The sequence below is a fragment of the Macrotis lagotis genome, chromosome 1, assembly GCF_037893015.1.
Source record: "Macrotis lagotis isolate mMagLag1 chromosome 1, bilby.v1.9.chrom.fasta, whole genome shotgun sequence".
NCBI lineage: Eukaryota > Metazoa > Chordata > Mammalia > Peramelemorphia > Peramelidae > Macrotis > Macrotis lagotis.
In genome coordinates this window covers 855,278,353-855,306,336 of record NC_133658.1, presented here as the reverse complement: position 1 = coordinate 855,306,336, position 27,984 = coordinate 855,278,353, and the positions used below count along the sequence as shown (strand labels likewise).

Here is a 27,984-nt window from a genome sequence, read left to right as displayed (position 1 = left end):
AGGCAATTATTAAGTGTCTGAGACTGGATTTGAACCCAGGTACTCCTGATTCTAGGGCCGGTGCTTTTATCCACTTTGCCACCTAGCCACTCCTGGTTGTATTTTATTTGAAAAACATTTGCAATTAGGTGGGGTAGAGGAGTAAGATAACTAAATGGTCCTGTAGGCCTGGAGATAAGAAGACCTGAATTCAGATGCTTTCTCAGACACATGCAGGGTGACCCCAGGCAAGTCCCTTAGCCTTTGTCTGCCTCAGTTTCCTTAACTGTAAAACAGGGATAGCATCTGCTTTATATCACTTACCTCTAGTCAAATAGTCTTTGTAAAGTCTTGGTATATGTTTCAGACATAGTAGGCACTTGAGTGTTTCTTTCCCTTAGTGGCCTGCAAGTCCAATGAATCAACACGATATAGTAGTTATAAAAACTAAGGCAATTATAGGCTGTATTGAGAGCCCATCATACTCTTGATGTAGAGAATTATGAATGTAACAGAATAAAATCTGTAATCTTTTAATGCTATTAAAATATGGGAATCTTGTTAAGGGTGTGGAAAGTTCTTTGCTCTTGAGGTGTAAATTGACTCCTATTGTTTCACCAAATAATGTAAAATTTGTAACCAGTCTCTTCAGTCCCAATCCCCAACTTCCAACCTTTCACCTGGTTTCAGTCACAAAAGGTGGGAGGAAATTCCCCTTTTGCCCTCAGTGTCCAGATAAAGGGCAAGGCCATAAAACCCGAGTTGGACATCTGCTGGGGGATGGCGCACTCTCGCTCGTGCTCTCTCTGGCCCAGTCAACTCTCTAATTGTCTTTACCTTATTTCCCTCTCTGTTTCAGCCTCTGTCTACCAAGCAACTGTGCCTAGATTTTTCTTATTCACCCTCTCATAAAGTACTTGTTGACCCTTTGGGAGGAAAAGTTTTAACTAATGCACTTTGCTATATTTTGTAATAAAATCTTGAGCAGTTTTAACATCTCAGAGAGCGCCCAAATTCTTTTGCTTTTCGCTTTTCCTATGCTTATCTGGTTACCCCAGATCCCATTGACAACACTGACTTGGTTGGATCACATTTATAGCATTTAGTTATAGATAGCACATCTTAGGAAAATTGGAAGCATCAAGGGGAAAGAGCACAACCAGGATAATGTTCAAAGGAAGTAGGGCTATTAAACTGGGAAAGTTGGGGGGAATAGGGTCTTCAAAGTATCTTAAAGGGCCTTCACATGGAAAAGGAATTAAGTCTACTTGATCCCAAAGAAATATTAATAATGGGTAGAACTTGTACAAGCACATTTAGGCTGAAATATAAGCAAAAACTCCCTAATGGAATTAGGGCCATCCTAAACTGGAATGGACTGCTTCAGCAAGTGGCTCCTTCTCTAGGGTTCTTCAAATAGAAGTAGAATGATCACTTACCCACAGAACAGTCTGGCTAGGATGTGAATTAGGTGGTCCCTGTCCTCTCTCAAGTTCTGGGATTCTACAGACTGATCCCCCCACACACACACATTAAAGAATAGAGAGGAGATACATTTGGTCCAGCCAACTTGGAGGCCTTCCTCTAATTCTTTGAATGTTTTCTGAGTAGCTAAGGTGGTGCTCAGGTCACCTCTAATTCTTCACTCACAAGACACCTACCTTTTCTGGTCATACATGTCCAGGATGACATTTCTCATGCTTCTCCTCATATATGATTATTATATAAATAAAAGTAGCAAAAACAGATTCAAAATAATCTTTCTGCATAAGTAAAATAATCTAATAATCACTACTCTGAGATGAGGTAAAAGGGGCCCAGGTGTACCATATACTGAATGAATGAGATAGCTACAGGGCACAATATATGATGTGATAGACCATGGGACAGTGGGGACCCTGGTGAAGCCATAATTTGAGCCTTTTTCTAATGTGAGATACAGCTGGATTAGATTACCAGGTATCCCCAAGCTTTATTCTGATTCTCTAATTTAAACCACAAAAGTCAACAGCAAATGCTCACAAATACCAAACTTTGAAAATAGATAACCTAAGTCTATAACCCTTTATGCCCCACCACCCTAGTTCAGAGAACATGCTATGTTGAGTTTTCCTTGATATTTTTTTGCTTCATGTTAATCATTAGGCAACAGACTTCTCCAATCCAAGTAGTTAAGTGCCAAAGCTTTGGAAAAACAGGATTATTTAAATAGAAAGCCATGTGACTGTCACATTCTCTGGCTATCCCCTCATTCATCTGATCTGCCTAAGTAAGGCAAGATCTCCCATTACGGTCAGCCTGCCATAAAAAACCCTACAGCTGAGCTTGGAATGGGATGCTTTTAAATTTAAGCCAAGCAGTGCCCCTTCACCTTTGCGGAGGCAGGGTGCATCCAGTTCAGAAAACAAGCTCCTGGAACAGTTGTCAGTCCTGCTCTTTCAACTGGATTTATTTTAACTTCTCAGTGGTCCCCAAGGCAGCATTACTGTACATCTCATTCACTATCAGTCTATTTCCAGGACCATCTTGTGAAGTATATCAATGTACAAAATATCAGTTCAAAAACTAATTTTGATTCATTTTATGGGGCAACTTACCTTTTGCTTTCTAAGATATATAGAATTTGAGTAATTAGGAAAATAATATAGTCCTACCTGGGAAAATGGAAAATAATTTCTGGGTTTGTTCTTAAAAAAAAATCAACTCTGTGGCTTCTAAGTATGCCTGAGCAACTTTTCTTTAAACTGGAAGGGGAATTCACACACACACACACACACACACACATATAAACAGAGCCTGGTTCAAAAGGCAAATATAGACCCTCCAAGAATGCTACTACCCACTTAAAATGTGTATAACCTCTATGGAACCATTCACTGCAGCACTGACAAGTGACATTCCCAAGTCTACTAAGGAGCAGACTTGGATCATTTTGGGGAAGATGGCTCAGCACAAGAGTCAGATCTAGACTAAAGTTCCAGACTTTGTCATTTAAGAACCAGGTGAGCAAGGCCAAGTCCCCTGGTCTCCCTGAACCCTGGTTTCCTCACCTGTGAAATGAAGGGCTGAACCAGATAAGAGGCAGGATGGTACATTGGAAAGGAAAAAGTCCAATCCTGGATTTGCCACTTACTCTGGACTTAGTCATAGACAAATCACTGACATTTGTGAGTCTCAGTATCATCATTTGTAAATTGAAATCTGGACCTCAGTTCTAAGCTCTAAATCTGCTACTCTCTAATCCTGATGTCTTCCCCTTTAAAAGGTAAGCCTATTGAGAGCAGATTGTTTCATTCTTTGTACTTTTTACTCTGTACTTATGCCACCAACCCCTAGCACAATACCTAATATTACATAATAAGTATTTAATATTTGTTTACTGAATGATTCTGCCAACAGAAACATTCTGTGACTTTCATGTATTGTTCAGAACACTGACTTAGATTAGGTTTCAAGTCTTGGTTATTACTTACTGTGATCTGAGGCCAAATCATTAAGTCTCTGAGCCTCAGTTTCTTCATCCAAAAAATGGAAATACCTTTAATACCAATTTGCAATGCTGTCATGAAACTCCAATGACAACATATATAATGAACTTTGAAAACTTGATGACACCATATAAATATAAGCCATTATTAAAAGAAAACAGACTTAAGTCATTCATTAGGACAATTGATCAAATCATGGCACCTAGAACACTGAACCCTAAAATCAGACTTTTGAGGCTTCAGACTTTTTATAATATTAAGCAGGGAGAATGTTACAATACTATCAGACAGGGTCAATGTGCAGGTTGATTTTGCTGAACCTTTTCTAACTAGTTTGCATTTGTGCTCACTTCCTTTTCCCCAAGTCATCATGAATACATGTTTAGAGGGAAGGAACTTTTTATTTTATCTCTGTGTGTCTTATACAAAGGAGAGGCTTAATAAATGAATAGAACAAGAGAAAGCTCAAAGGTTTTTTTTAAACACCAAAGTAAATCTATGTGGACCAGTGAAGTACTATGTAATGTGAGACCTGTAGTTCCTCTCTAGGGCAGACAGACATACCAGGCCCTGAAAGTATTCTGAATTAGTAACAAAGCCAGTGCCCATTCCTGACACTGGATAGGGAATCAAGATAAGCAACACAAAAGTTTGTATTTAAAGCTGAGAAGTGTAAAAACCTGACAACCTTCCTTCAATCTGTATTTTTAGTCTGTTTTATACATTCAAGGTTTCAAGGCAGTTTTCTCACAAGACAGCAAGGAAGTTGTAGCAATGCTACAGGTAGAAGGCCTAGGTGGTAGCTATTTGTATAAGGGAACATTTTTTAAGACAGGGGATATATATATATATATATAAATGTATCTAGGCCCCAAAGATATTGATCAGGCATTTTTCCAGTTAGTCACAAGATGCAGGTGCAGGAAGCCTGCAAATAATGGCAAGCAAAATGAAATTGTTTAATGAGGAATGCAAAGTCATAAGACAATGGCATCTCGAAGATATAGAAAGGGGGTTGGGGATAGCTCATACATTTGCTCTGTTATGTCCTTTCAATAGAACTTCTACCTGACTTTTACTTGATTCAAATGCCCTGGGGTTTCCTCACTTACAAAATACTGATAGGTATTCTGAGTTCAAAAATGAAAAACTAATCCAGTCTATTAGCTGCAAAGTATCTAAAGCTAACACACACTTCCTTATGAGCTGGTATTGGCTCCTTTAAAAAGATCTCAGAAGCTTTCAAGACTTCAGAAGTGGATCTCTACTCGGTAGGATAGGAAGTCACTCTGCTTAAGGCTGAGTGTCTTAGCTAGATACAGGCTCTTGAGGCAGCTGCCTTTGATCCAAAATGAATTTTTAAAAATACACAATAACATACCACCTTACTGTGGCTAAACAAAAAGGACCTCATACAAAATAGATGAAGTCTATGAACTTTCAAAAGGTGACAAGGTCTTTTAAAAAAAAACTCATTAAAATAAAATTATTCAGAAATCTACAAAGCAAACAGAAAGGAATAAAAATTGCTCTGAATACAGATGAGGTGGGTGCCTTAGAGCAGCTCCTTCATAGGTGTGGGGATGAAACAACTGGTGTGTGCTGGAACTGATCAGCAAGGTCTTGGAATCGACGATGGCTTCGCAGGTTCTGGTCCACCCACTGAGCCAGGCTGTACCTCTGGAGGGGCTTCTGTCTGAATCGGGGGTAGTTTCTGCCAGGAAGAGAAAGGAGAGAAGAGGAATGATCAAAGTGCTAGGTGCTGATATGGAGGTTTGCATGCAGGGAAGGCCAGAAGTCATTTTACGTGACCTTATTAGTTTGGGAAATCTCTGAAAATGACATTTTAATCATTGCTGTTAGACAATACTTCCCCCCTCTGACATTATTTTTTGCTATTGTTTTTCTTGTATAGTAAATACAATAGCTTTTCTCTCTCCTCAGAACCAGTTAATTAGCACCTAGACATTATGGTGATAGGTGCTACAGAAACATACAGATGCTCTTACTTACTAACTATAATGGGAAACCAATACATACATGGAGAAACTATAGGGATATTTATTGCAGTTATCTATTTCATTCTTCACATCAGCCCCATACCTTCAAAAGGACCTTGCTGTCTTGACACAGCTAAAGGACACAACAGTTAAAATTAGAATTTCTCAGAGAAAATAAGTCATCACGTGAGCATTACAGTGCAGGTTTAAGGATTGGCTAATTGCACCAAATTGAAACAGAGACTCCGTATTGCCCTTTTGTGACAAGGGAAAGAGCTGAAAAAATACTTCTGACTTAAGAGGCAGAAGATTTAGATCTAGGTTCCTAATCAGCCATCCACTGGCTAGGTGACCTTAAACAAGTCATTTAAGCTAAGCCTTACCTTCTCCATCTGTAAAACAAGGATAGCACTTGAATTAGAGGTGTTTTAAGAAAAATCTGAAAATGTGAACTATTATAGGTAACATCAAAGAAAAAATATTGGGCTCAGAATCAAGAGACCTAGGTTCAAATTACTGTTCTAACAAATTAAGTTTTAACTTGCTAATATCTGACAATGGTCAACTGACTTATCTGAGCTTCTGTGTCTTCATCTAAAAATGTAATAATAACCCATATTTATACTACAATTTCATAATGTTGTAAGCAAAGTGCTTTGTATAAGATATAGTATTAAAGGAAGAACAACAAGTATTATCTAAAAGTAAAACTCTAACCTCAGTATAATAATTCCAAAACCTTTACCCTGGGCTTCTAGAATTTTAAAGTTAAAAGAGACTTTAGCATTCTTACTTTAGGTATGAGGACACTAAGACCTAAAAAGGTGAAATAGCTTGCTTAGCTAGTTGAATCAGAGAATTTTACAGCTAGAAGGGGTCAAGTTCAATCTCCTCATTTTATAGAGAAGAAATCCGAGCCTAGGGGATAAGTGAACCAGGCAAGAAGGCACACCCACCCTGTCAACTGACACACAAGAGATTTGCTACAATATTAGTCAGGGATCAAACTACTCAATATCTCCCGAATTGGCATTGCTTTCATTTAATTTTTTTTTTGGATGGATTTAGGGTGGTAGAGTTGTTAGAGTGGTTAGAGTTGTTTTAATTGGCAGTTCTCTATTCAACAGTGATTTAAAGCACATGACTGTTGCTGAAAAATACTTGTTCGTTCTTCTATTTGTTAGTTGGTGAGTAGCTCTTAATTTCAGAAACTTAGGTCAGTTCACTAGTATTTGAGAAATAAGACCTTTATCAGAGAAATTTGCTATAACTTTCCCCTACCCCTGACCATTCCCTACTTTTTCTCTAATTTTGTCTGGATTGGTTTTGTAAAAAATCTTTATAATTTGATGCAACCATTATCCATTTTATTTCCCATGATCCTCTCTATTAGTTTGGTCTTCCCTTATCCATACATCTAACATATTTTTCCATATTCTCCTAATTTTTTTATATGAAATCACATACCCATTTTGAGCTTATCTTGATATATGGTGAGAGAAGTCTTAGTCAAACTGTCCCAGCTATAGGTAGATATCAAAATGACTGAATCTTACAGAGACTATTCTTTTACCACCAGACTATCTATAGTCTTGTCTCCTCTTAACTTTTAATACTTTGGAATCAATTAACTAATAACCCTGAAAAGATATACTATCCTCTTCTTGCAGCTAAGTCCCACTCTCTTCTTCCTTCAAATCATCTCTTACCTCAGGGTGAGGTCTGACGGGTGCTGCCACCGCTGGTTCTGCATATGATATTCCACATTAGCAACTTGGTCCATCAAGGCATATAACTCGCCTAAGGTACCTACAATGCACAAAAGTCAATATTTGAGGGTACCTATTTGGGCTGGAGTCTAAGAACATCAGCTGGGTTGGTATTCAGGAGGCAGGTAAGTGGGAACCAGGTTTTGCATCCAAGGGCAGTCAACTCACGGGATCATCATAAGGCTTATGTGGACACAGGCATTCAAGAAAATCCTAAGCCAAGAGGAGAGAAAGTTTTCAGTGATAATTTGATAGTAACTTCCCAGAACTATGAAACTTTCGTACTATACATTATAACATCAATAATACCTTGGGCACTAATGAATTAGATATCTATGACAATGACTGAGCATTCTTCCAAACACACCTCACTTTCTAGTTTTCAGGAAAAACAACAGCTAAAATTAAAGAATCAGTCAATATGTAAGCTAAATATGAGTCCATAGTATGACAAGGCCATCAAGGAAGTCAATAAAACCTTGGGTTTCATTAAGAGGACTAAAGAGGTGACAGTTCTGTTGTTTTCTAAGCCTGGACATAGTTGGATTATTGTATTCAATTCTAGGTGCTACATTTTTGGGAATATCATTCATAGCTGGAGGGCACTCAGAAAAAGAAGAGGAAGAAGGAAGAAGAGGAGGAGGAGAAAACTAGGACTATGAAGGGCTGTGAAGGGCTTCAATTTTGTAAGGGTTGGTTCAGAAAATAAGGGATCTTTTAGGTTAAATAAATGAAGTCCGGGGGGAACATGATAGCTACTTTCATGTATTTAAAGAACTGTCACATGGAAGAGAGATTTGTTCTGTGTGACTTTCAGAGTGCAAATCTAGGAACTAGGTGAAAAGAGACAAATGTAGAGCTAATGTACGTGGAAACTAGATAGCTAGAATCTATCAAAAGTTTGCCTTGGATATTTGTTCACATTCCTTCCCTGGAGCTCCTTTGGGAACAAGTTGGATGATTTGTTGGGTACACTGAAGGGAGGGCTTTTACTCAGGTACACGTTGAACTTGATGGATCCTAAAGTCCTTTCCAACTCAGATTCTGTAACAAGTCTGTCCTCAAGCATGTGGTCACAAATTGTGCCTTCCCAATTGGGCAGAAATAGCCCTTTCGGAAAAATACCAACTCTTCCAAGGTTTCACATTGCAATGATACTGCCAAAACTTCACCAAAGGAGGTTTGGCAAAGTACACACATCCTAGTGTCCAGGTCTCAAAATGGAACCACTGACAGCTCCAAGACTGTCTCCACCATGCATGTCCTTTAGCCTACTCATCTCTCACCACCTGGTACTTCAGGTTTATTACCCCAGCAGCAGAGATTAGGACTCCATTGAAAACCTCTCACGGTGAAGTTTATTCATTTCAAAATAGTGAAAGAAAAGAGAATGGCAGACTTAACAGACTGGATTCTAAGATAACTGAACATAATAAAACAGCCCAGAGGTGATCATTTAGTATACTCTACTGATGTTTAGACTCCCTGAAACCTTTCCCTTCTAGAAAAGTGAGACAGAAATTGGATAGCTAGTCTATAAAACTAGACTGATGAGTTTACAGTCAAAAAAATAATTCATAAATCAAAGAATTTTTCCTCTATATAACATATGACTTTATTTTACCACTATCTAGCTGACCCTTATCTAAAAGTTTTATAAGGGCCCAGGCCTTTGCAGGAAACAGATAATCATCACTCACAAGAGAAGTAGCATAAATTGTAATTCCTTATACAAAAATCAAGTGTTGATTGTTCAAAAATTGAACTTGTTCATCTCTACAATAATGTCTTTTTATTTTACCCACTATCATCAGTAACAAAACAGGCTATAGGACTTCTCTGACTTCACCTGGACCCAGGAAACACTGGGATACTCCAGAAAATAGGATATCATCCTGTTAAGATCTTATTAGACTTGAAACTCTACTTCATCACTACCCTCTCTGCCTCTCTGACTGGAAGGTAGGAGCATGAATTCCAAACTTTCATTTAAAGAGAGAGCTTAGCTATATAATTTTTCTTCTATATGTATGACTTTGGGACTTCTCTGACTTCTCCACCAGGTCCTAATTCTGGTAGCTTCTCACCCTCTCCTCCTTTTCAGCTTCCTTTTGTGAAGTATATCCCCCATTAGAATATAAGCTCAATGAGGGCAGGGACTGTCTTTTTTTTCTGAGCATCCAAGGGGCCTTGAGCAGCCATCTAGTCCACTCTATAAATGAAAGAAATTTCCCACCAGGACATACAGCATCTGTTTGAAAACTCAACTGAAAAAGAAGCCATTGCCCAATACCTGAGGTAGTTTATTCCATGGGATGTCCTACACATAAACTTCATCTCTTCCTCCTCTATCTTTGCTCTTTTGTGACATAAGCATCATTACAGGTTCCTGGTAGAGTGACACTCTCTCAGTCCTACAGCTAACAAATTCACACCTCTTCCCACTCACCTAATTCCAGTTACTCCTCTCTCCCTTATGAATATTAATCCAATCCAATAATATTTTATTGAGATCTACTATGTCAAAGGCACAATGCTAGGCAACAGAGATAGAGTTAAGGCTAAACAAACAGGAAAAACATTTTCCTCGGAGGAGCTTACATTTTTTCTGGAGAAGGGATAAAACATGTAAACAGCTAAGAGTATGTGTAATTTGAGGAAGAGTGTACCAACAGATTGGAGAATCAGGAAAGGTTTGGTATATGAACTCATATTAGAAAGGAATCAGGGAGTTTTAGAGGCAAAGGTGAAAAGGTTGTGTGTATCACTATTTTAATCAATTACTATATTTTGTCAATCTCCACCAATCTCTTTAATCCATCCCCTTCTCTTTGTTCATATGGCTGCTCCCCTAGTTCAGGCCATTATTTCCATTATTGTCATCTAACTCATCTCCCACTTACAGACTCTGTCCCCTCCAATCTATCTTCCACAAAGCTGCCAAAATAACCTTACAAAGGAACGAGTCTAATTGTTACCTGACTGTTCAGTCACAGAGGCTCCCTACTGGTTTCAATCTTGATGTCACAGACCGTCCTTTTCAAGTCCTCCACAATTGTGACTTACCTACCACATTCCAACTTTTTTTTTTAAGTTTTTGCAGGGCAACGGGGTTACGTGGCTTGCCCAAGGCCATACAGCTAGGTAATTATTAAGTGTCTGAGGCCAGATTTGAACTCAGGTACTCCTGACTCAAGGGCCGGTGGTGCTCAATCCACTGCACCACCTAGCCACCCCCACATTCCAACTCTTCACAGATTCCAGCCCAATGAGACTACCAACTCTTCCCAAAATCCAACACATAGTCTCCTGGCTCCACACCTTTGTTTAAGATTCCATGCCTAAATGGTACACCTCTTTTATCTCCACCTTTCAGAATTTTTGTCTTCCTTTGCCTGGTCACTGCACTTGGATGGCTTAAGAGGAGAAAGTGAGGCTGGTGACTATGCAAAGCCCTCCCTTACTCAAACCCAATTCATCTGCATATAATGGCATCACATCCCTGATGCCACAGTCCTCTTTGAGAACAAAGGCCAAACAAACAACTTCCTTTATCAGTTAGCTCAGATGTCACCATTTCCAAAAATTCAAATCAATTCAACAGTTTATCAGGTGATTCCCATATGACAAGTCCTGGGGATACAAAGGCAAAAACAAGCAAAATTACCCCTGCCCTAATAATAAATAGTCCCTTCTTATATTCTCCTGGGAGGATATAGCCAATACATAAATGACACAAAGTAATTTTAGTACTTGTGACTAAAGCCTTACCAGATTCCTCTCCCACTCCTAACCCAAGTTGTTGGTCTTCTTTCCTTCTTCATTTTATCTTGTATTATTTTGTATATCTATTGGTTCCAGGAGAATGTAAACATCATGAGGAAAGTGACATTTTTGTCTTGATAATCCCAATGCCAAGAACAGAGGAGATACTTAATGCTTTTTGTAGCTCTTGAATTTAGCAAAGAGAAAGGGAAAGGCTTGGGGATGGCTACGACCACTATCTTCAAGCATTTGAAGAGGTGTCTTTCAGGAGAGAAATATATTTTGCTCAGCCCCAGAGTCACAACTAGGACCACAAGGGATAAGTGATAGAAAAGTAGATTCAAGCTTCTTAACACTCAGAGCTCACTCTTAAGTGGAATGAGTTTCCACTGGAGGTAGAAATGAATGCTCCCTATCACTTGGGGTTTACAAGCCCAAACTAGATAACCACTGGTCATGGATTTGTAACCTGAGGACTTTTTTTTTTGCACTGAAACTCTGTAATTTTGAATTATTATAATTAGAACTTTCACACTGAGCTTGAGACTGTCCAAGTAATTTCAAAAGTCATCTCAAAAGCAATCTACACAAGTACTAAATACCTACATGCTATGTCCTGTGGTAAGCCACAAGAATACAAAGGCAAAATTAGACACAGTCCCTACCTGACAGTCTAATAATCTAAGAAGAAATTCACAAAAAATTTCAATAGAAATCTGAGTAAGAAAAGTGCAAAGGAGAAGCCTAAACTGCTACAGGAGATTTCAGGGTAAGTGCTCTCCTTATAACTAGGAACTGTAGGAAAGTTCTATGGATAAGATGCTAACCAAGTTGGACCCTGAAAATTCAAGCAGGCAGAGTGTGTGAAGGGTAAGGGAGAAGAGTCCATGCCAAGGACAGAAGACAATGTAAGGACAGGATGAAATCAGGAATAAGAGAAGACTTCTGTTTATCTTTAATAACTATGGGGCAGCTAGGTGGTGCAGTGGGGCAGCTAGGTGGCAGAGTGGATAGAGCAGCAGCCCTGGAGTCAGGAGCACCTGAGTTCAAACCTGGCCTCAGACACTTAATAATGACCTAGCTGTGTGGCCTTAGGCAAGCCACTTAACCCCATTGCCTTGCAAAAAAATCTAAAAAAAAAAAAAATAACTAGAGTAATGTTGAGATAAGACTTGAAAAGTAGGTTGTGGATATCCCTGAAAGCCAGGATACAGAGTTTCTGGATTTCAAGTGGTAGCCACTAGACAGCTAAGTAGGAAAGTGAAGTCATCAGAACTGTGCATTAGGAAAATTATTGATGGGTAATATAAAGGATGAACTAAACTGAAGAGGTGAAAACTGAAAAATTAATTAAGTAGAAAGCTACCATAATTAATCTAGGCAAGTGGTGTGGAAAGTCTGAACTAGGGTGACAGCAGTGGGAAAGAAGCAGGAATGGGTTTCAAAAGATTTTAAGGAAGAATTATTAGGATTTGTCTACTGATGATATTGGGGGGGGTAAGAAAAAAAAGAAGGGGAAAAGTAAGATAACTCAGATCTAGAACCTGAATAACCTCATATATGATAGCAATATTCAGCAACAGGAACTTAAGAGAATGTTGGTTTCTTTTTTGTGGGGAGAGGAAAGGGGATAACTTCGATATGTTGAGTTTGAGGTGCTAGCAGGACAAAAAGGCAGCAATGTCCAGCAAGTAGTGGGTGAAATTTAAGGAAGAGATTGAGGTTGGGCATGATAATCTTTAAGTCAACTGGATAGAACAAATGATTGAAGGCATGCAATTAGTTAAGGCTGCCAAGAGAAACTATAGAAATTGAAAAGAGCCAAGAAGAGTTTTTTCGGGGGAGGCTCGCATTTAGGATGTGGGAAGAGCCTCTGAAAGAAACAGATGGAATTGTCAGAAGGATGGGAAAATTATAAGAGTACAATGTCACGGAAGCAAGGGGAAGAAAAGTAACAAGAGGGAATGGACAATAACAACAAATGATGGATAAAGGTCAACTAGGATAAAAACTTAGAAAGGTCACTATGTCATTAAAAAAACCCAACTTTTAAGAGAACAATCCTAGTAGAGGTGGGAACTGAAGCCAGTTTGCAAGGGACTTTAGAATTAGTTGGGAGAAAGGCAATTATTCCTTTTAGATGTTACATAATAATAGGAGAGATGTTGCATAATAATAGAAGAGCTATAACAATATTCACCCTTCAAGGGAAGGTTTTGCTTAACTATAGATCACAACTAGAATCAGGAAGGTTAAAATTAAACAGGTCATCAGACAGGAATTTTTATAATTCTTAGTCAAAGACAAAAAAGATTTTGTCCCCAGAAAGACCCCACTAGGCATTTACAACAAAACAGTCAAAGAGAGAAAGATCTTCTATGTACCAAAAATATTCTCAATAACAATCTTTATTGTAAGTTAAAAAAAATGACAATAAAGTTGGTATCCCTTGATTAGGACACAGTCATACAAGTTGTAGTCCATGAATGTAAAGGAATATTTATGTACTATGCTGTAAGAAATTATGAATATGAAAAAGAAATAAGAAATACAGGGAAACATATAAGCTGAAGCAGCAAGGTGAAATAAAACAAAACTAAAATGACCATAATAAATTAAACTGAAGGTTATATAATTTTAATGACCAAGCTTGATTCATAAAAGACCTAAGAAGATGCATCTCCCCCCCTTCACTATACAGCTGAAATATTATTAATATGGAATGAACAGTCATTTGGAGACAAGACACAAGTTGATTTTGCTGAAATGCTTCTTCCCCTTATCTCTTTTTAAATTTTTATTACATAGAAAGGTTCACTAAAGGAAGAAAGGAAGGATATATTTGGAAATAAACATGATGTAAAGACAAAATACATTTCTAAAAAAAAGCATCCATGGTACTTTGAAAACTGAAAAATTAAGATTATTCTCCATAATAGACTAATAGTTAAATATCAATCCTCTGAGTCAAAATCTACTAAATGAAGCTCATTGGGTAGGGGGAGGCAGAGATATATTCAGAAATGGAAGTGATGTAAGCTGTATTATTTTTAAATTGTTCACTCCTACTGCCTACACAACAAAAATCTAAGCATTTTTGCCTGGCACTCAAGGTCCACCAAAATCTGTGTCCAAATGACCTCTCTAGCCTTACCTCCCACTATCTCCTTACAGAACACTTCTGCTCCTGTAAGAATACTGTTGCAAGTTAAGTTCTCCTCCTCACTACATTAAATGAATTCCCATGCCTATATTTTTGATTTTGTCATTTCCCTCTGCATGAATATAGGGATGATAGGCTCCTAGTCAACAATGCAGTGCACCCAATGAAAGCTAGTAAAATTATATCTATGTGAAGGCTTATGAATGCAAGGCAATTTTATGAAACCAAGCTTGACCTACCAACATCTATTACCTAACTTCAAATGGATATATATTCTCCCTCACAGTGCAGATCATAACCCACCCATATCATCCAATGCAAATCTTGTACAGAGAAGTTCCACAGCACTTGAGGCCTTTCCTCTGGATATCAGTGCAACACTTGGGTTGTTCATCTGTTGTTCTCTTGCTCTTGTCATATAAGACGACAACCTCTTTCCTGGATCATATCCCTTACACCAGTTAAATGAAATCATCACTGGTAATTGCATGCAGTCTTCTTATTCCCACCATGTATCTCTGGGTCAACTGCAATTATGATTCTTCAGAGTCTGTGATATTCTATAATTCCCAGTCACACAACATTACTGAAAGACTGCTGCTATTAAAAAGGATAGATTTTGCATAGAACATCTTACAATTGTGAAAGTACTGCATAATTTTTCAAATGCTCTTTTCATCCTATTTAATTTTAGATCTAGTCCACTGCAATCTATAATGCCCATTCATGATATAAGTGTTGATAAGACTCTCTCAATGAGTATCCAAACCAAAGGCAGGTGGTAATCTGGCAATAAAAAAATCCCATTGGTTTCTCTAGTAGAAATTGTTGGTCCACCTCTTAAGTGGCTATGGATTTTACTGAGAAAGACATGTGGTTTGATGTAATCAACATAGTCACCCAACCTGTTCAACCTCACCATCTGAATGAATGGCCAGATCCAAAAAACATAGTTAATGAACATTGTTAATATCTCAATGGAATGGCCTATGTTTGCCTTTGGCCCTGTCTAACATTTTTAACAAAGACTTGTATGAACATATAGTTATCAAGCTATATAAGATAAAACAAAATTGGTAGGGATAGCTAACATAATGGATGACAAACTAAACATCCAAACGATGGCCTGAAACTGCAGGCCTCTATACTACCCAGAAAGCTGCCAATTACAAGATCATATATAATTGACATGAGATATAAAAGCCAGTTTGTTATATTCTAATTTTCACCCAGAATAGATCATCATCATAAAGATCTTTTTGGAGGCAATCAAAGTTAAGTGACTTGCCCAAGGTCACAGATAGTAAGTATCTCAGGCCAGATTTGAATTCAGGTCCTCCTGACTACAGGGCCAGGGCTCCCTCCACTTCCACTCTATCCCTCTAAAAAAACTTTTTTTTTTTGCAAGGCAAATGGAGTTAAGTAGCTTGCCCAAAGCCACACAGCTAGGAAATTATTAAGTGTTTGAGACCGGATTTGAACTCAGGTACTCCTGACTCCAAGGCCGGTGCTTTATCCACTACGCCACCTAGCCGCCCCTAGTAAAACTTTCAAAGAGATAATCAGCTTTACACAATAAGATACTACCTGTAATTATCCCACTCCCATCATTTAATATCTCCCTCTTTTTAGATACCTTGAAAATTTCTTCCTCAATTTTTCTCCAATCACATCACTTTCTGCAAGACTGTCTTCTGTGTGTTTATGGCCTGGAGGGCAACTCTTCCTGACTTCAGCACCATTTCTGAGTTTTCCTATCAGACACTGAAGTATTAAGTGTGTGTGTGGGGGGGTCCACAGACATCAATGACAAGACATTTTAATTCTCATCAATTTGTTGTCCTTCATTCCAATCACAACTGTTCTTCAGTTCTTACTTGAATTTCATGCCAAATCTTCCACATATTTGTCTTTGCCATATCACTGCAATACTACTCATCTGTATTCTAAACAGCTATTATCCTGGGCTGTCATGATTCTACATCTGGCACAGAGAACACGAAGATGTTGGTTGGGCACCTCCAGAACCATTTTGATCCCCTCCCAGTATAGCTACTATGTGTTGTGCCTTCTGCTAAACTTCTCTAGGAAATTGTGAAAAATTAGGTCAAGGTCTTTACTTTTATCCATTTCTCATTTTTCAACATCAATATAATCCATTAAAGAGTTGAGGTTAGTATTATCATGACTGCACAATATTTTCCTTCAATTTGGTGTCACATTTTTGCTCTTTGGTCCCACTAGTTTAAATAGTCTGAATGCTTACATCTTTCTCAAAAAAAAACCCCCTATCATCAGCTACATTCAATGGCTTCCCAATATCTTTTTGATATTCAGTCAAAAGGTTTCTCAAGAATCTATAAGTTTGGGGCAGCAAGGTGGTGCGGTGGATAAAGCACCAGCCCTGGAGTCAGGAGGATCTGAGTTCAAATCTGACCTCAGACAGTTAATAATTACCTAGCCATGTGACCTTGGGCAAGTCATTTAACCCCATTGTCTTGCAAAAACAAAAAAAATCTATAAGCTTGTTTATTTCTTAATCCTGAACTATATTTTCCAATTTATTTTTCTACTCCCCCCACTTAGTTTTTACTTTGAAGCCACTGAATATTTAAGTTTATGTTAATGATATGGAGATTCTTGACAAGTTTTTCATAGAATTTCTTTATATAAGTTGCAATTATCTTCACAGTGTCTTTTTTATGTTCATAGCACTACAAGGTCAGATGTTAAATGTCCTAGTTTCTCATTGCCTTTAGGTGAATGACAAAACTGACTCCACTAATTCCTATGTGTCAGAGGACCTTAAGGTTCAGCTAAATCCAAAGAATCACAAGTAGAAAAACTACCAGGTAAATTATCTGGCTGTGGCAATACATGGGGGTGATCCTTGGTCCAGAGAGAACTCTTCCTTCCTCTGAATTCCACAGCATTCATCTACACCACTAATTTTGGCACCATTTAAATAACAAAGCAATTTTATACAATTTCTTTTCATATATATTATATACAAAGTTGCCATATATCTCTATGTCCTGTCTCAACTAGGGCTTCCTCTCACACCTCTTTATATCTACAGTCTTTAGTATAAGGTCCTATTCATGATAGATTCTCAAATATTTCTTGATATACATAAAAGATGACAATTAAATCTGTTTATATTTTCTTCTCTTCCCTCAGAAATCTTGCTTTTCATCCTCCAGGTTAGTACATCAAAGGGACTTGTATGATGCATTAAACAGCCATCATTTTATATTTGCAATTTGAGAGGAAGGAGAAAAAAGATCAGAAATTACAACAAGCAGAACTCCCTAATATGTTGGGAGCCAGGGTCTCTAAACTAATTGACACAGTCATGGCAAGAAGACTCAAGGCGGCCACACCGCCTGATGGAACAACATTTCCTTCGTGTGTGTGTGTGTGTGTGTGTGTGTGTGTGTGTGTGTGTGTGTGCGTGTGTGTGTGTGTGTGTGTGTGTATGGATTCCATGCATACCAATATTTATAGGTCTATTATTAATTGCAAAACTTACTCATCCTAACAGTGGAATGACTAGAAAGGAAGGATTCCAGAGAAATTCCTTGAACAAAACAGATTGTAAACTCTGTCCAAATTTAATAGGATTGCCTCTCCCCATACAAAAGGTTCCAACATTATGAAATCTTTGGAAAACCCAACACTGGGAACTCCAAGGGCACATCAGAATATATACAGGAAAAACAGATACAAGATGGGTTAGGTAGAATTCCTGGGAAATCAAGTTTTTCCCCCCTTATCATACACAGGAATATATGATAAAGATGGTGAAAAAATAGTCAGTATAGGTGAGCAATATGTGAACTTTAACAGTCTTAGTTTATTGGGAAAGAAAAAAGTCACAGAAACCGTGGTTTCTATCAACAAGGGCTGAAAGGAAATTGGTTATTGAAGGAGTCAACAGACAGGTGGACAAACATAACTGCCCTCACTGTAGGTTGTCAAGGGAGCATGTCAAAAAACATTACATACGCAGCACAAAAGCATAAAAGCATTCTATTGAACAAATTACACCAGAGATTAATTAAAGAAAGTTTCACTTAATTAATAATTTTACAAGGCAGCAACAAACTAGGTAACAGACAGGTTGAGGTCATCACGGTCTGAGCAGGGATAAGAAATTAACTATATGATTAAACATGTAACCATATGAACTACAAGATTGATAATGCAACTTGTAACTACATGAACTATATGATTGATAATGAAACTTAATCAGGAGTACTTGAGTTCAAATCTGGCCTCAGACACATAATAATTACCTAGCTGTGTGACCTTGGCCAAGCCACTTAACCCCACTGCCTAGCAAAAAACAAAAACAAAAACAAAAACAAACATCTGAGAAGCTGACAGTCAGTCAACCTGCTCCCGCCTTCAAACCCTTGTTTTAACTCAATTCCTTTCACTGACTCTATCACTCCCGTCAGGTTCCAGAGACCCCTTGGAGGCCAGACCCCTGCACTAATATTGTTTATGCTATATTCATAAACTAGAAAGATGCCATAGGTATATAATTGTGGGAATGGAGTTGGAAGTTTCAAGAGATGGAGAGCTCAACTATCACACTGCCTCTCTAAACTCTTTCACTGTATTAGTTGCAAGATTGAATGGAAAAAAATGTGGCACACACTCAGACTACCAATGAGTTAATTGGTTTCACTAAACTACTTTTTCTTCTACTTGGGTGGGAAAAGAATTCTTAGAAAGTAACAATGAGGCAAAAAAGAAGCATCAATTAAAAAAAGAAAAAATGCAGTTTCATCTTTATGATAATATATCTGACCAGTAGCTTTTCAACACATGACCTCAGTTTTTCCCCAACTGGACCCCTATTCCCCATCACCTTAAAAAATTCTGTTAGACAATACTTAAGAACAACAACACTGGAAGTACTGCCTCTTTTGGCCTAGAGGCTGAATATAGCCCTGTGAGCTTGCAACATCATCTAATGAACAAGAGTAGGAAGAGTTCAGTTTAAAGGACCTGAAAAATTATTCACAGCCTTATGCCTAATTACAAGCTCTGGGGCAGAAAGGATCTTAAAGCTCCTGTAATGTGGAAGCCCTTCTTCTCCAGTCGATGATGATGTTTGTCCTTCATTCTGGAAGAAGACCCTCACAACCAGGGAGGTGATGCCATGACAAGCACAAGAACTGGGTTTGAGTGAGGGGATGTCTGTTGACTCCTTCAATAACCAATTTCCTTTCAGCCCTTGTTGATAGAAACCACGGTTTCTGTGACTTTTTTCTTTCCCAATAAACTAAGACTGTTAAAGTTCACATATTGCTCACCTATACTGACTATTCTTTCACCATCTGGCTCCAGTGGTCAGATCTGAATCAGGACAACTGGAGATGGCCCTAGATGGGAGGTAATCAGGGCTAAGTGGCTAGACCAAGGTCACACAGCTATGAAGTGTCAGAGGCCGGATTTAAACTCCTGTCCTCCTGACTCCAAGGCCAGCGCTCTATCCACTGAGCCATCTAGCTGCCACTTCTCCAGGCAGCTCTCTTCAGAACAGCTATAAACGAAAGGGAAAGAAGTTTGTCCTGGTATTGAATCAAAGCCTGTCATTTTCCCACTGTTCCTGGTTCCTCCAAGAGCTTTATTTAACTTTGGTGCCAACAAGGTAGCTAGATGGCATTTGCAATTCAGGCAAACCAGAAAAGGAAAATAAGTTCATTAATTACCATGAAACCCATGGAACACCAACCATTTAGATAGTCATCTACTCCTAGCAGGAACTTTGTCCACAAAACTGCACAATGACAGCACAGCACTTAGAAAGAGAAGCACATGGCCTGTACTCTAATCTTAGCTCTGACTTTTACTAGCCATCTGAATTTAAGTCAATCCATTTTCTTCTTTAGGCTTGCTTCCACATCTATAAAATGTGGTTAGCATCACCTGCCTTATTTATCTCACTGAACTGCTGTTAGCATAAGGAAATATAAACAAAAGTGACACTGGAAACTGTCAAGTGTTATACAACTATCACATAATACAAGTATCACATAATAATAAATTCTCATCAAATTTAGGTCTGTATTACTTAATAATCAAAAAAGAGGTAATCTCCACTGACTGACACTGAAAGCACTGTCTTCACTCCAATGCTGGTCAACAAAGCTACTTTCAAGGAAAACTTGGATGAAGTGTGTTTGTAAAGTTCTAGCCTGTGGGTGGATACAGTTAGCTAGACCAGCAAGCTTCACCAAATTAAAACTAATCAGTCCCACTAACCTGAGCTACACCGGATTGAATAAAAAGAACTCAGAACCCTCCCCATCCCATTCCTGTTTACCTTGGTTAGATTCCAGAGGGTTTTTTAAGTGAGCAATGACATTCTTAAGATAAACTTGCTTCTTCTGTTCCAGCTCAGTTTGCGAAAATGTCTCAAGTTTATTCCTTAAAACAAAGCATACCAAAACAAAAAAAAAAAAGTTTATGAGTTTTATCTTAACATACAGATGAAGCCAGGCAAACTAGCAATTGGCTAGAAAACAAAGGCAATATTTATTCTCTTTGGGATCTAGTGACAGAAGACAGTATTGATTTCAATAGAAATCAATATGCTCTGCATTTCTTGAGATTGGAGTTTAAAATAAAACAAACCAACTTGAATAATTTGATTGCTTTTCACCAGGATTAACCAAAGAAAAGAACATTCAAATTTCAGGAAAAGAGTTTCACATCCACTGAGCGGATAGTTTAGAAATGATAGTTTAGATGACAGTTTAGAAACCTCAAGGGATTTAATTAAAATGGGATTTAAAACTAGAAAAGAACCCAAATTCCTTAGGAATATGAATGACTGGGCAATACATCTACTCATGACTATAAAGTGATTAGTTATCAACCAGGTAAGGCAAAACAATGTAATTGTTGCTAACCTCTTCTTCCTGAGCAAAAACCAAACAAATCAACCCCAAAACTTTCTCTCTTCCCTAAAAAATGCTTGGGACATGATCTTGCTAGATTAACAGGATCAAATCTCAAGTTTACATCAATATTGAAAAGGTTAACATACAAAGAAATTGCTTTGAGCCTCTCTGTTAGAAGTCAAACTGATAGTTTATCCCAACATCTCCCTTCTGTACTGAAATTAACTGGGTTCATACTGCCATCTCCTGGAAAAGGAGGATATAGGCTGGAAAAGGGTCTTACATCTCTAAGGCTTTACAGAGAAAAGGCATCTTGAAGATGATCCAATTTATTTTAAAGTAGAAGAGGCAATATGGTATGGTAGAAGGAAGATTGAATTTAGAGTTAGGAAAGACCTAAGCTCATCTTCAGCCTCTGACACTTACAAGCAAAGTCACTCTCAAGTTTCTGAGACTCCATTTTCTCATCAATAAGATTAGGATGATGACATCTGCAGAACTCACCTCACTGAGTCGTAAGGATCAAAGGAGGGATCACAAACGAGACATTTGTAAACCTCATTCAAATGTCAGCTACTAGGACTGTGAGGAAATGGGAGTCTAAAGAAGTGACTTGCCCTGCAAAGGCAGACTCTGAAGTCTGGAGTTCTGGCTCCTAGGCTGGTGTCATTTCAACCTTGACATTTGCCCCAAAGCCTCATCCAGTTCTAAGAGAGTTAGACATGCATCTCCACATTTCTACATGGGGAGAGTGATTAATTTTTGTCCATCCCATCCTCCCAACCCAGTTATCACTTCTTTTCTAGTTTCTGTTACTATTCAAATCTTCTACTGTGACCAAATTTCCTCTTAAACCATAAGGGGAACAAGACACAGTAGAAACTAGAGTAAGGCAGAGTGCCAGGGAAAGAAGGGGGTGGATGAGGAAAAACTAGAAACCACAGACAATGGATTAAACTTTGTTATATTACCTTGCTCTGGCCTGTAGAAGTGGACTGACTTTGCCTAATCTTCTCTCATACCTTTCCTTCTTCTCAGAATCCTTGCCTAGCCTGACAGACTTTCATTAAAATAAAAATACAAAAAGGACAAAAAAAGGTCAAATTAGATCTTAGTAAAAGCAAAATCAAAAGATAGCAATAACAAAAGTCTTTGGGTGATAATATTCTAGGACTAAAGAGGCATTGTTATTAATTTATGTCCATGAGAACTTGAAATTCATTCCCAAATCAGGCCTAATAAGGCGAACAAGGTCAAGATAATCTAAAGTAGAAGAAAAGGGAAGCCTACAGATCAATTTCCCCAGCATGCAAAGAAATCCAAGATTGTGCTTACTTTGGTAGACTGAACAGCTGGAAACCTAGATGGATCACCTAATTTGTGTCTACCACTCCTTGAAGATGATCTACGAGACTGTTCCAAGGTTGGAGGAGCCACAGGTAAAAACTCCTCACAACTAGGTTCGCCTGCTCTAGGAGAGCCCTGAAAAGGGCCAGCTTTACAAGGTTGGGTCTCTTCCCAAACAGAACAAGTGGAGCTGGTTTCTTTAGTACAAAGTTTGCCTTCATTTTGGTCATGATCTTCTTTATTCACATTTTCCTCCAATGAGGGGGGAGTTCCCAAACAGTCTGCATTACTGGATCCATCTTTGGAAGAAAACTCAGTCTTCTTTGGACCAAGCACATCATCACAAACTGTTGTATTAAAGGGTGGGACAATAGTTATTTTCAAGAGATTTTTTTCTATTACAAAGTGTCTGCTAGATGATTTGGTCAGAGTAGGTACATGACTAGCTGGGTTATTTGTCTGAGGTAGATTATAAACACTAGCTGGCCCAGCCCTGGGTCCCAAGCTGCAGAGTATATTTATATCTTGGGGAAAGTCAAGTGAAGCACAACTATATGTCCTTAACTTCTCAGTTTCACCACCTGCATCCTTCTGTAATCCTCCCAGAAACTGTTCGTTTAATGCGTCATCATCCTTTAAGAGCTCCTGAATCTCTTCTTCCGTGTAACTGAAGTGACCATCATCCTCTTCTCCCTCAGAGAGTTCCAATAAGGAGTCATCCAGTCCATCTTCATCCTGTCCAAATCTACCCCAGGATGAGACAGGAGCCCTGTCTTTAGGTAGAAAAGGAGTGATTCTAGTCAGTTCAGAGCCTGCGCCATCATAACCACCAGAGGACTCTAGAGAGCAGGTCATATCTGGGGAAGCAAGAGTCAGTATTTTAGACAAATAAGGGAATACTGTTGTGCCAATTCAAACTCTATTAATGCAGAAACAGCATCTTCTCTGACATGTCTAAAGCCCTTTTTGCCCTGGGGATTTTATTATTAAATGTAAACTTTAAGATCATGCACTTAGAACTGAAAAATATAAAGGACTGCCTTCCATACTGTGTGGAACTGCTGAAGCAATCAACAATCTGTGCTTCTGCCACGAGATCAATTGGAAGTAGGTTTCAGCTCCTGCTGGATGTTCCTTTCAGGTGTCAAAATGACTGACTCCCACCTTCCTGCAGACACAAAGAAAATTAAAGGATCTTCTCATCACTTTCACCTCAGTTAATTATAACAGGCAACAATGCTGTACTTTATTCATTTTGATCTTGATAGAGAACATCAAAAAGTTGGATTTGGGGGTCAAGAAAACAAAAAAGACCTTTCAGGCTCTAGACTATTCCTTACAACTGCTTTATCAAAAATGGTTTATGGAGCTTTCAAAAATTCTTATCAGATGATGATCAGCTATGATGGACTTGTTCTTTCCAACAGCACAATAATCAAAGACAATTTTAAAAGACTTCTGATGGAAAACACCATCCATATCCAGAGAAGGAACTTGTGGAGTTTAAATGCCGACCAAAGTTTACTAGCATCAATTTTTAAAAGTTGTCTTAGGTATTATTTTTTTTAATTAGGATTTGTTTCTTCTTTCACAACATGATTAGTATGGCTCTATGTTTAGCATGGTTGTATATTATGGCCTATATTAGATAGCTTTCTGTCAGGGGAGGGGGAAAGGAAAGAGGAAAATTGTAAAACACAAAATCTAGTAAAAAAAAATTATTGTAGAAAACTGTCATGGCATGCAGCTGAAAAAAATAAGTAACAAATGGGGAAAAAATTCTTATCACAGTCCCAAGAAACCCTTATCCTCCCCAACAGAATCCTTTTTAAACAAAGTTGTTAAGCAAAACAAAGTGACTGCTGAATTTCATTGCTTCTTAAGGAGCTACATGGAAAGAACATTGGTCTGCCAATACTAATGCAAATGAAGGTTTTGAAACAAGGGAAGGACAAGTGGAAAGAATATATTCAAAAAGACAATCAGATGTAATTACCAGAAAACATAATTACTTACCCTCTGGCAAAAAAAATAAATAATTAGGGCACCGGCTTTTCTCTTTCCATGCTACTCTTCCCTTGACCCCAATTTTGAGGAGAAAAGCATAAATTGTTCCCCCAAAGGTCATAAAAATACATCTGGGGCAAAATTATTTAAAATATATTTATGAGAAGGGCAGCTAGGGGAACAGCAAATAGAACACTGGCCCTGGAATAATAAGGACCTGAGTTAAAATCTGACCTTAGACACATTTAATAGCTGTGTGATCTTGGGCAAGTCACTTAACTCCACTGCCTTGCAAAAACCAAAAATAAAATAAATAAAATATATTGGTATACAAATTTCACAACAAAGAGATATTAAATAGGAATCATACCTTTCCCTACCACTGCAACTCAATCCCTGTAGAGGGCATAGAATGGAACATCTACTATCTTCTTGCTTTGGTTAGAATTGCTGAGAAAATATCAAACCAAGGAGAACAGAGGGCATTTTCCTAAGAAGTTTCCCTACAGAAGGTTTTCCTACTTATTCAACAACCTAAGGATTCCATTCTGAGTTCTAAAATCTCTTCTCTCCTTTGCCCACTTCCAACAGCCTTAGGAAACTGTAACAGTGAAAAGGAAAATGAGAACAGCATACGTTTTCCTTTACCTGTATGGGGAATGATTTAAAGCATTATGAAGCACTTCCTGTGTATAAGGTATAAGAGCATGAGAATCTCTGCCCTTGTAGGGTATAGGGATGAGAAGGGAAGGCATCCAGAAGCTAAGTGACACTCCTCTTTTCAGCAACAAAGGTGGTATTAGGGGTGGCTAGGCGTACCTGAGTTCAAATTTGGCCTCGGACACTTAATAATAATTACCTGTGTGGCCTTGGGCAAACCACTTAACCCAGCTTTCCTTGCAAAAACCTAAAAACAAACAAACAAACAAACAAAAAGGTAGTATTGATTTGATTACCATCTCCAAAGGGAGAGGAGGTAGGTAGTGGGCAAATTTTGCTAATGGATGATCATCTACTTCACAATTGTGGATTACCTGTGCCCTAGTTTAGTGTATCTATAACCCCACTCTTTGAACCAAAGTCACTAAACTGAGACAAGGTGGTATAGTAGAAGATTCGGGGCCCGGTCCTATTTCTACTATTCATTAGTCACAATCTTAAATAAACCATTTCACTAGAGCCCCAATTTTCAGATCATTTCTGAAATAAGAAAATCATCCACCAGGTTACTGTTGGAATCAAACAAAATGATGAATGTAAAAACACCTAATGTGTGATGCAAACTATTAAATTGAAGTGAAAGGTCTACAAATAAAGATAAAAGGATAAAGTATAAGACAATTTCGGCTTTTTTCTGTAGTCTCTAGAGCCTGGGAACTATAAACAATAAGTTTTTTTTTTTGCAAGGTAAACAGGGTTAAGTGGCTTGCCCAAGGCCACACAGCTAGGTAATTATTAAGTACAATAACTGTTTTTAACAGTAAGTAGACTTCATCTGAAAATGGAGTAAGTCTAGTTTATAAAGCTTTCTCAGAAGGTAAAAGGAATTCTCCCAATCCCAGAATCCTACCTTTCGGTTTACTCTTCTTCCAATCACTTAATCACTTCTGTGACCCTATTCTGTCCCTTCACTTGCCACCTGTCCACCCCCATCTTAACACTTCAATTTCCCACCCCCTCTCTCTGTTCTACAGCCTCCCAAATGGCACCTCAGAAACAGGTTCCTTTTCTATTTTTATCCTACTTCAGAAAACCCACTGCTTCGAGCACAAAGATGGTTTTTATTCAGGGAACCAAAACAATGTAGCATCTGACACACCAAAACCTCTCTTATTATAGGGGCTAATAAAGACTGCGGACCAAAGCTTAAGTCACTGAACTGACAGGAATGGTCAAGGGCAAAAGAAGAAGCAAAAGCAAATGAACATCATTTTCCCATATTGACTGACTTCCAGGTTGGCCTGTATGGGTTACAGCAAATTTTCCTAGCTTCTTCCATTTGAGAATGTATTCATCAGATTTTGTTTTTGACATATCTCCCAATCTTACCAAAAACAAACAAAAAAGCTATCCCACAATATGTACTTGAAATGTTGTGCTTTAAAACATGTTCATTTTGTCAGTTTTGCTTAACTTTTTTGTTGTTTGTTACAAAGAAGGACTCAGCTGGGGGAAAGGCATCATAGAATTAAGAGATATAAGGGGCCTTTGGGGTTTATTTAAATCTTATTTTACAGATAAAATTACATGGTGAAATGTCTGATGTAAAAAAGCAAAAGGAATGGGGGTGGCTAGGTGGCACAGTGGATAGAGCACCAGCTGTGAAGTTAGGAGTACCTGAGTTCAAATTTGACCTCAGACACATAATAATTACCTAGCTGTGTGGTTTTGGGCAAGCCACTTAACCCCATTTGCCTTGCAAAAAAACCTAAAAAAAAATGTTTCAAGAAAATAAAGAATGACTAAAAAGCCACAAAAGTTCAGACTAAATTCAAGTCAATAATGGTAGCAAGTTATTAAGATTAAAAAACACACCTTCCCTTTCTGTTATCAACAATAAACCACGAAGGGGGAAAGTCATCTACCTACCATCCATCACAATCACTATCATGATGTTTTTAACTATTAGGGGCAACTGGAAGTTTTGTTCCAAAACACAATCCATCAACCAATAAAAGTATTTAAAGAAATGAATGATTTCTATTGCAAAGTACTTTACAAACACTAACTCATCTCATGTTTAATTCTTGAGGGGAAGATTATACAGTGAGTACCTGCGTGATGTTGGGCAATTCACTGAACATGGCTGGGCCTCATTTTCCTCACCTGTAAAATGAGAAAACTAGACTAAGGTCCCGGGTGACTCTAAAATCCTGCTGCCTAAGTATCTTTGCCCTATTTTATGGAAAAGAAAGAAGCAAAGACTCTGCCAAGGGCACCCAAGCAGCCTGAACTAGTCAGGGGTGGAGGCTGTACTTGGGGCTAGCCACTTCGGAGCGGAGATCCACCGGGGCCAAGGAGCAGGACCGTCAGGGGCCAGGAGGCCGAGGCCAGTGCCGCCTCCTCCGCACGGGCCTCCCTGGGCAAGCTGGCCCGTCCCGTTCCGCGGGGGCCATTATGGCTCCCCCGGGGATGCGGGGCACGAGCGGCCGCGGCCCAGCGCCCTGGCCGGGGCCCCGCGGTCGGAGGCGGGGCTGGAACCCGGGGGTCTTCCTGCCCCTCCCCCCGCCCGCGCCCCCCGGGCCTCCCGCGCCCGCCGCTCCTCCCCCAGCCCCTCGCGGCGGCGGCCCCTCGCCGCTCTTCACCTCACGGAGCCGGGGCGGGCAAGCTTCCCGGGGCCCGCGGCGCCATCTTACCGCTCGCCCGAGCCCCGGCCTCGCCCACCCGCGAGGCAGCCCCGGGGCGCACGCCGGCGAGGGGGCGGGGGTCTGCGGGCCCAGGGCCGGCGAGCCGCGGCTGGGGGCGGGGAGGGGCCGGCGCCGGGTGATTGGCGGGGAGCCGCCCCGCCTCCTGGGAGGACGGCCGGGGCCGCGCGCAGGCGCAGAG

At 39.1% G+C, this 27,984-nt stretch overlaps 1 protein-coding gene across 6 annotated transcripts; it reads right to left on the bottom strand.

Moving 5' to 3' along the window:
• Positions 1–27,929, bottom strand: S100PBP (S100P binding protein). Of its 6 annotated transcripts, none has more exons than XM_074217741.1 (9): positions 27,744–27,926; positions 27,213–27,264; positions 25,298–25,345; positions 23,481–23,599; positions 22,420–23,288; positions 22,056–22,144; positions 20,505–20,608; positions 7,177–7,276; positions 1–5,181 (listed from the first exon to the last, which is right to left on the bottom strand). In XM_074217741.1, exons 5-9 carry the CDS (start codon positions 23,284–23,286, stop codon positions 5,037–5,039), a joined length of 1,305 nt encoding a protein of 434 aa, XP_074073842.1. In that variant the 5' UTR covers positions 23,287–23,288; positions 23,481–23,599; positions 25,298–25,345; positions 27,213–27,264; positions 27,744–27,926; the 3' UTR covers positions 1–5,036. The 6 variants fall into 6 exon arrangements, with proteins under 6 accessions (XP_074073842.1, XP_074073844.1, XP_074073843.1 ...); XM_074217743.1 differs by having other exon boundaries at positions 27,795–27,926; XM_074217747.1 differs by lacking the exon at positions 1–5,181 and adding an exon at positions 7,405–7,449 and having other exon boundaries at positions 7,188–7,276; positions 27,744–27,929.
• Between the last annotated feature and the right edge of the window lie 55 nt (positions 27,930–27,984).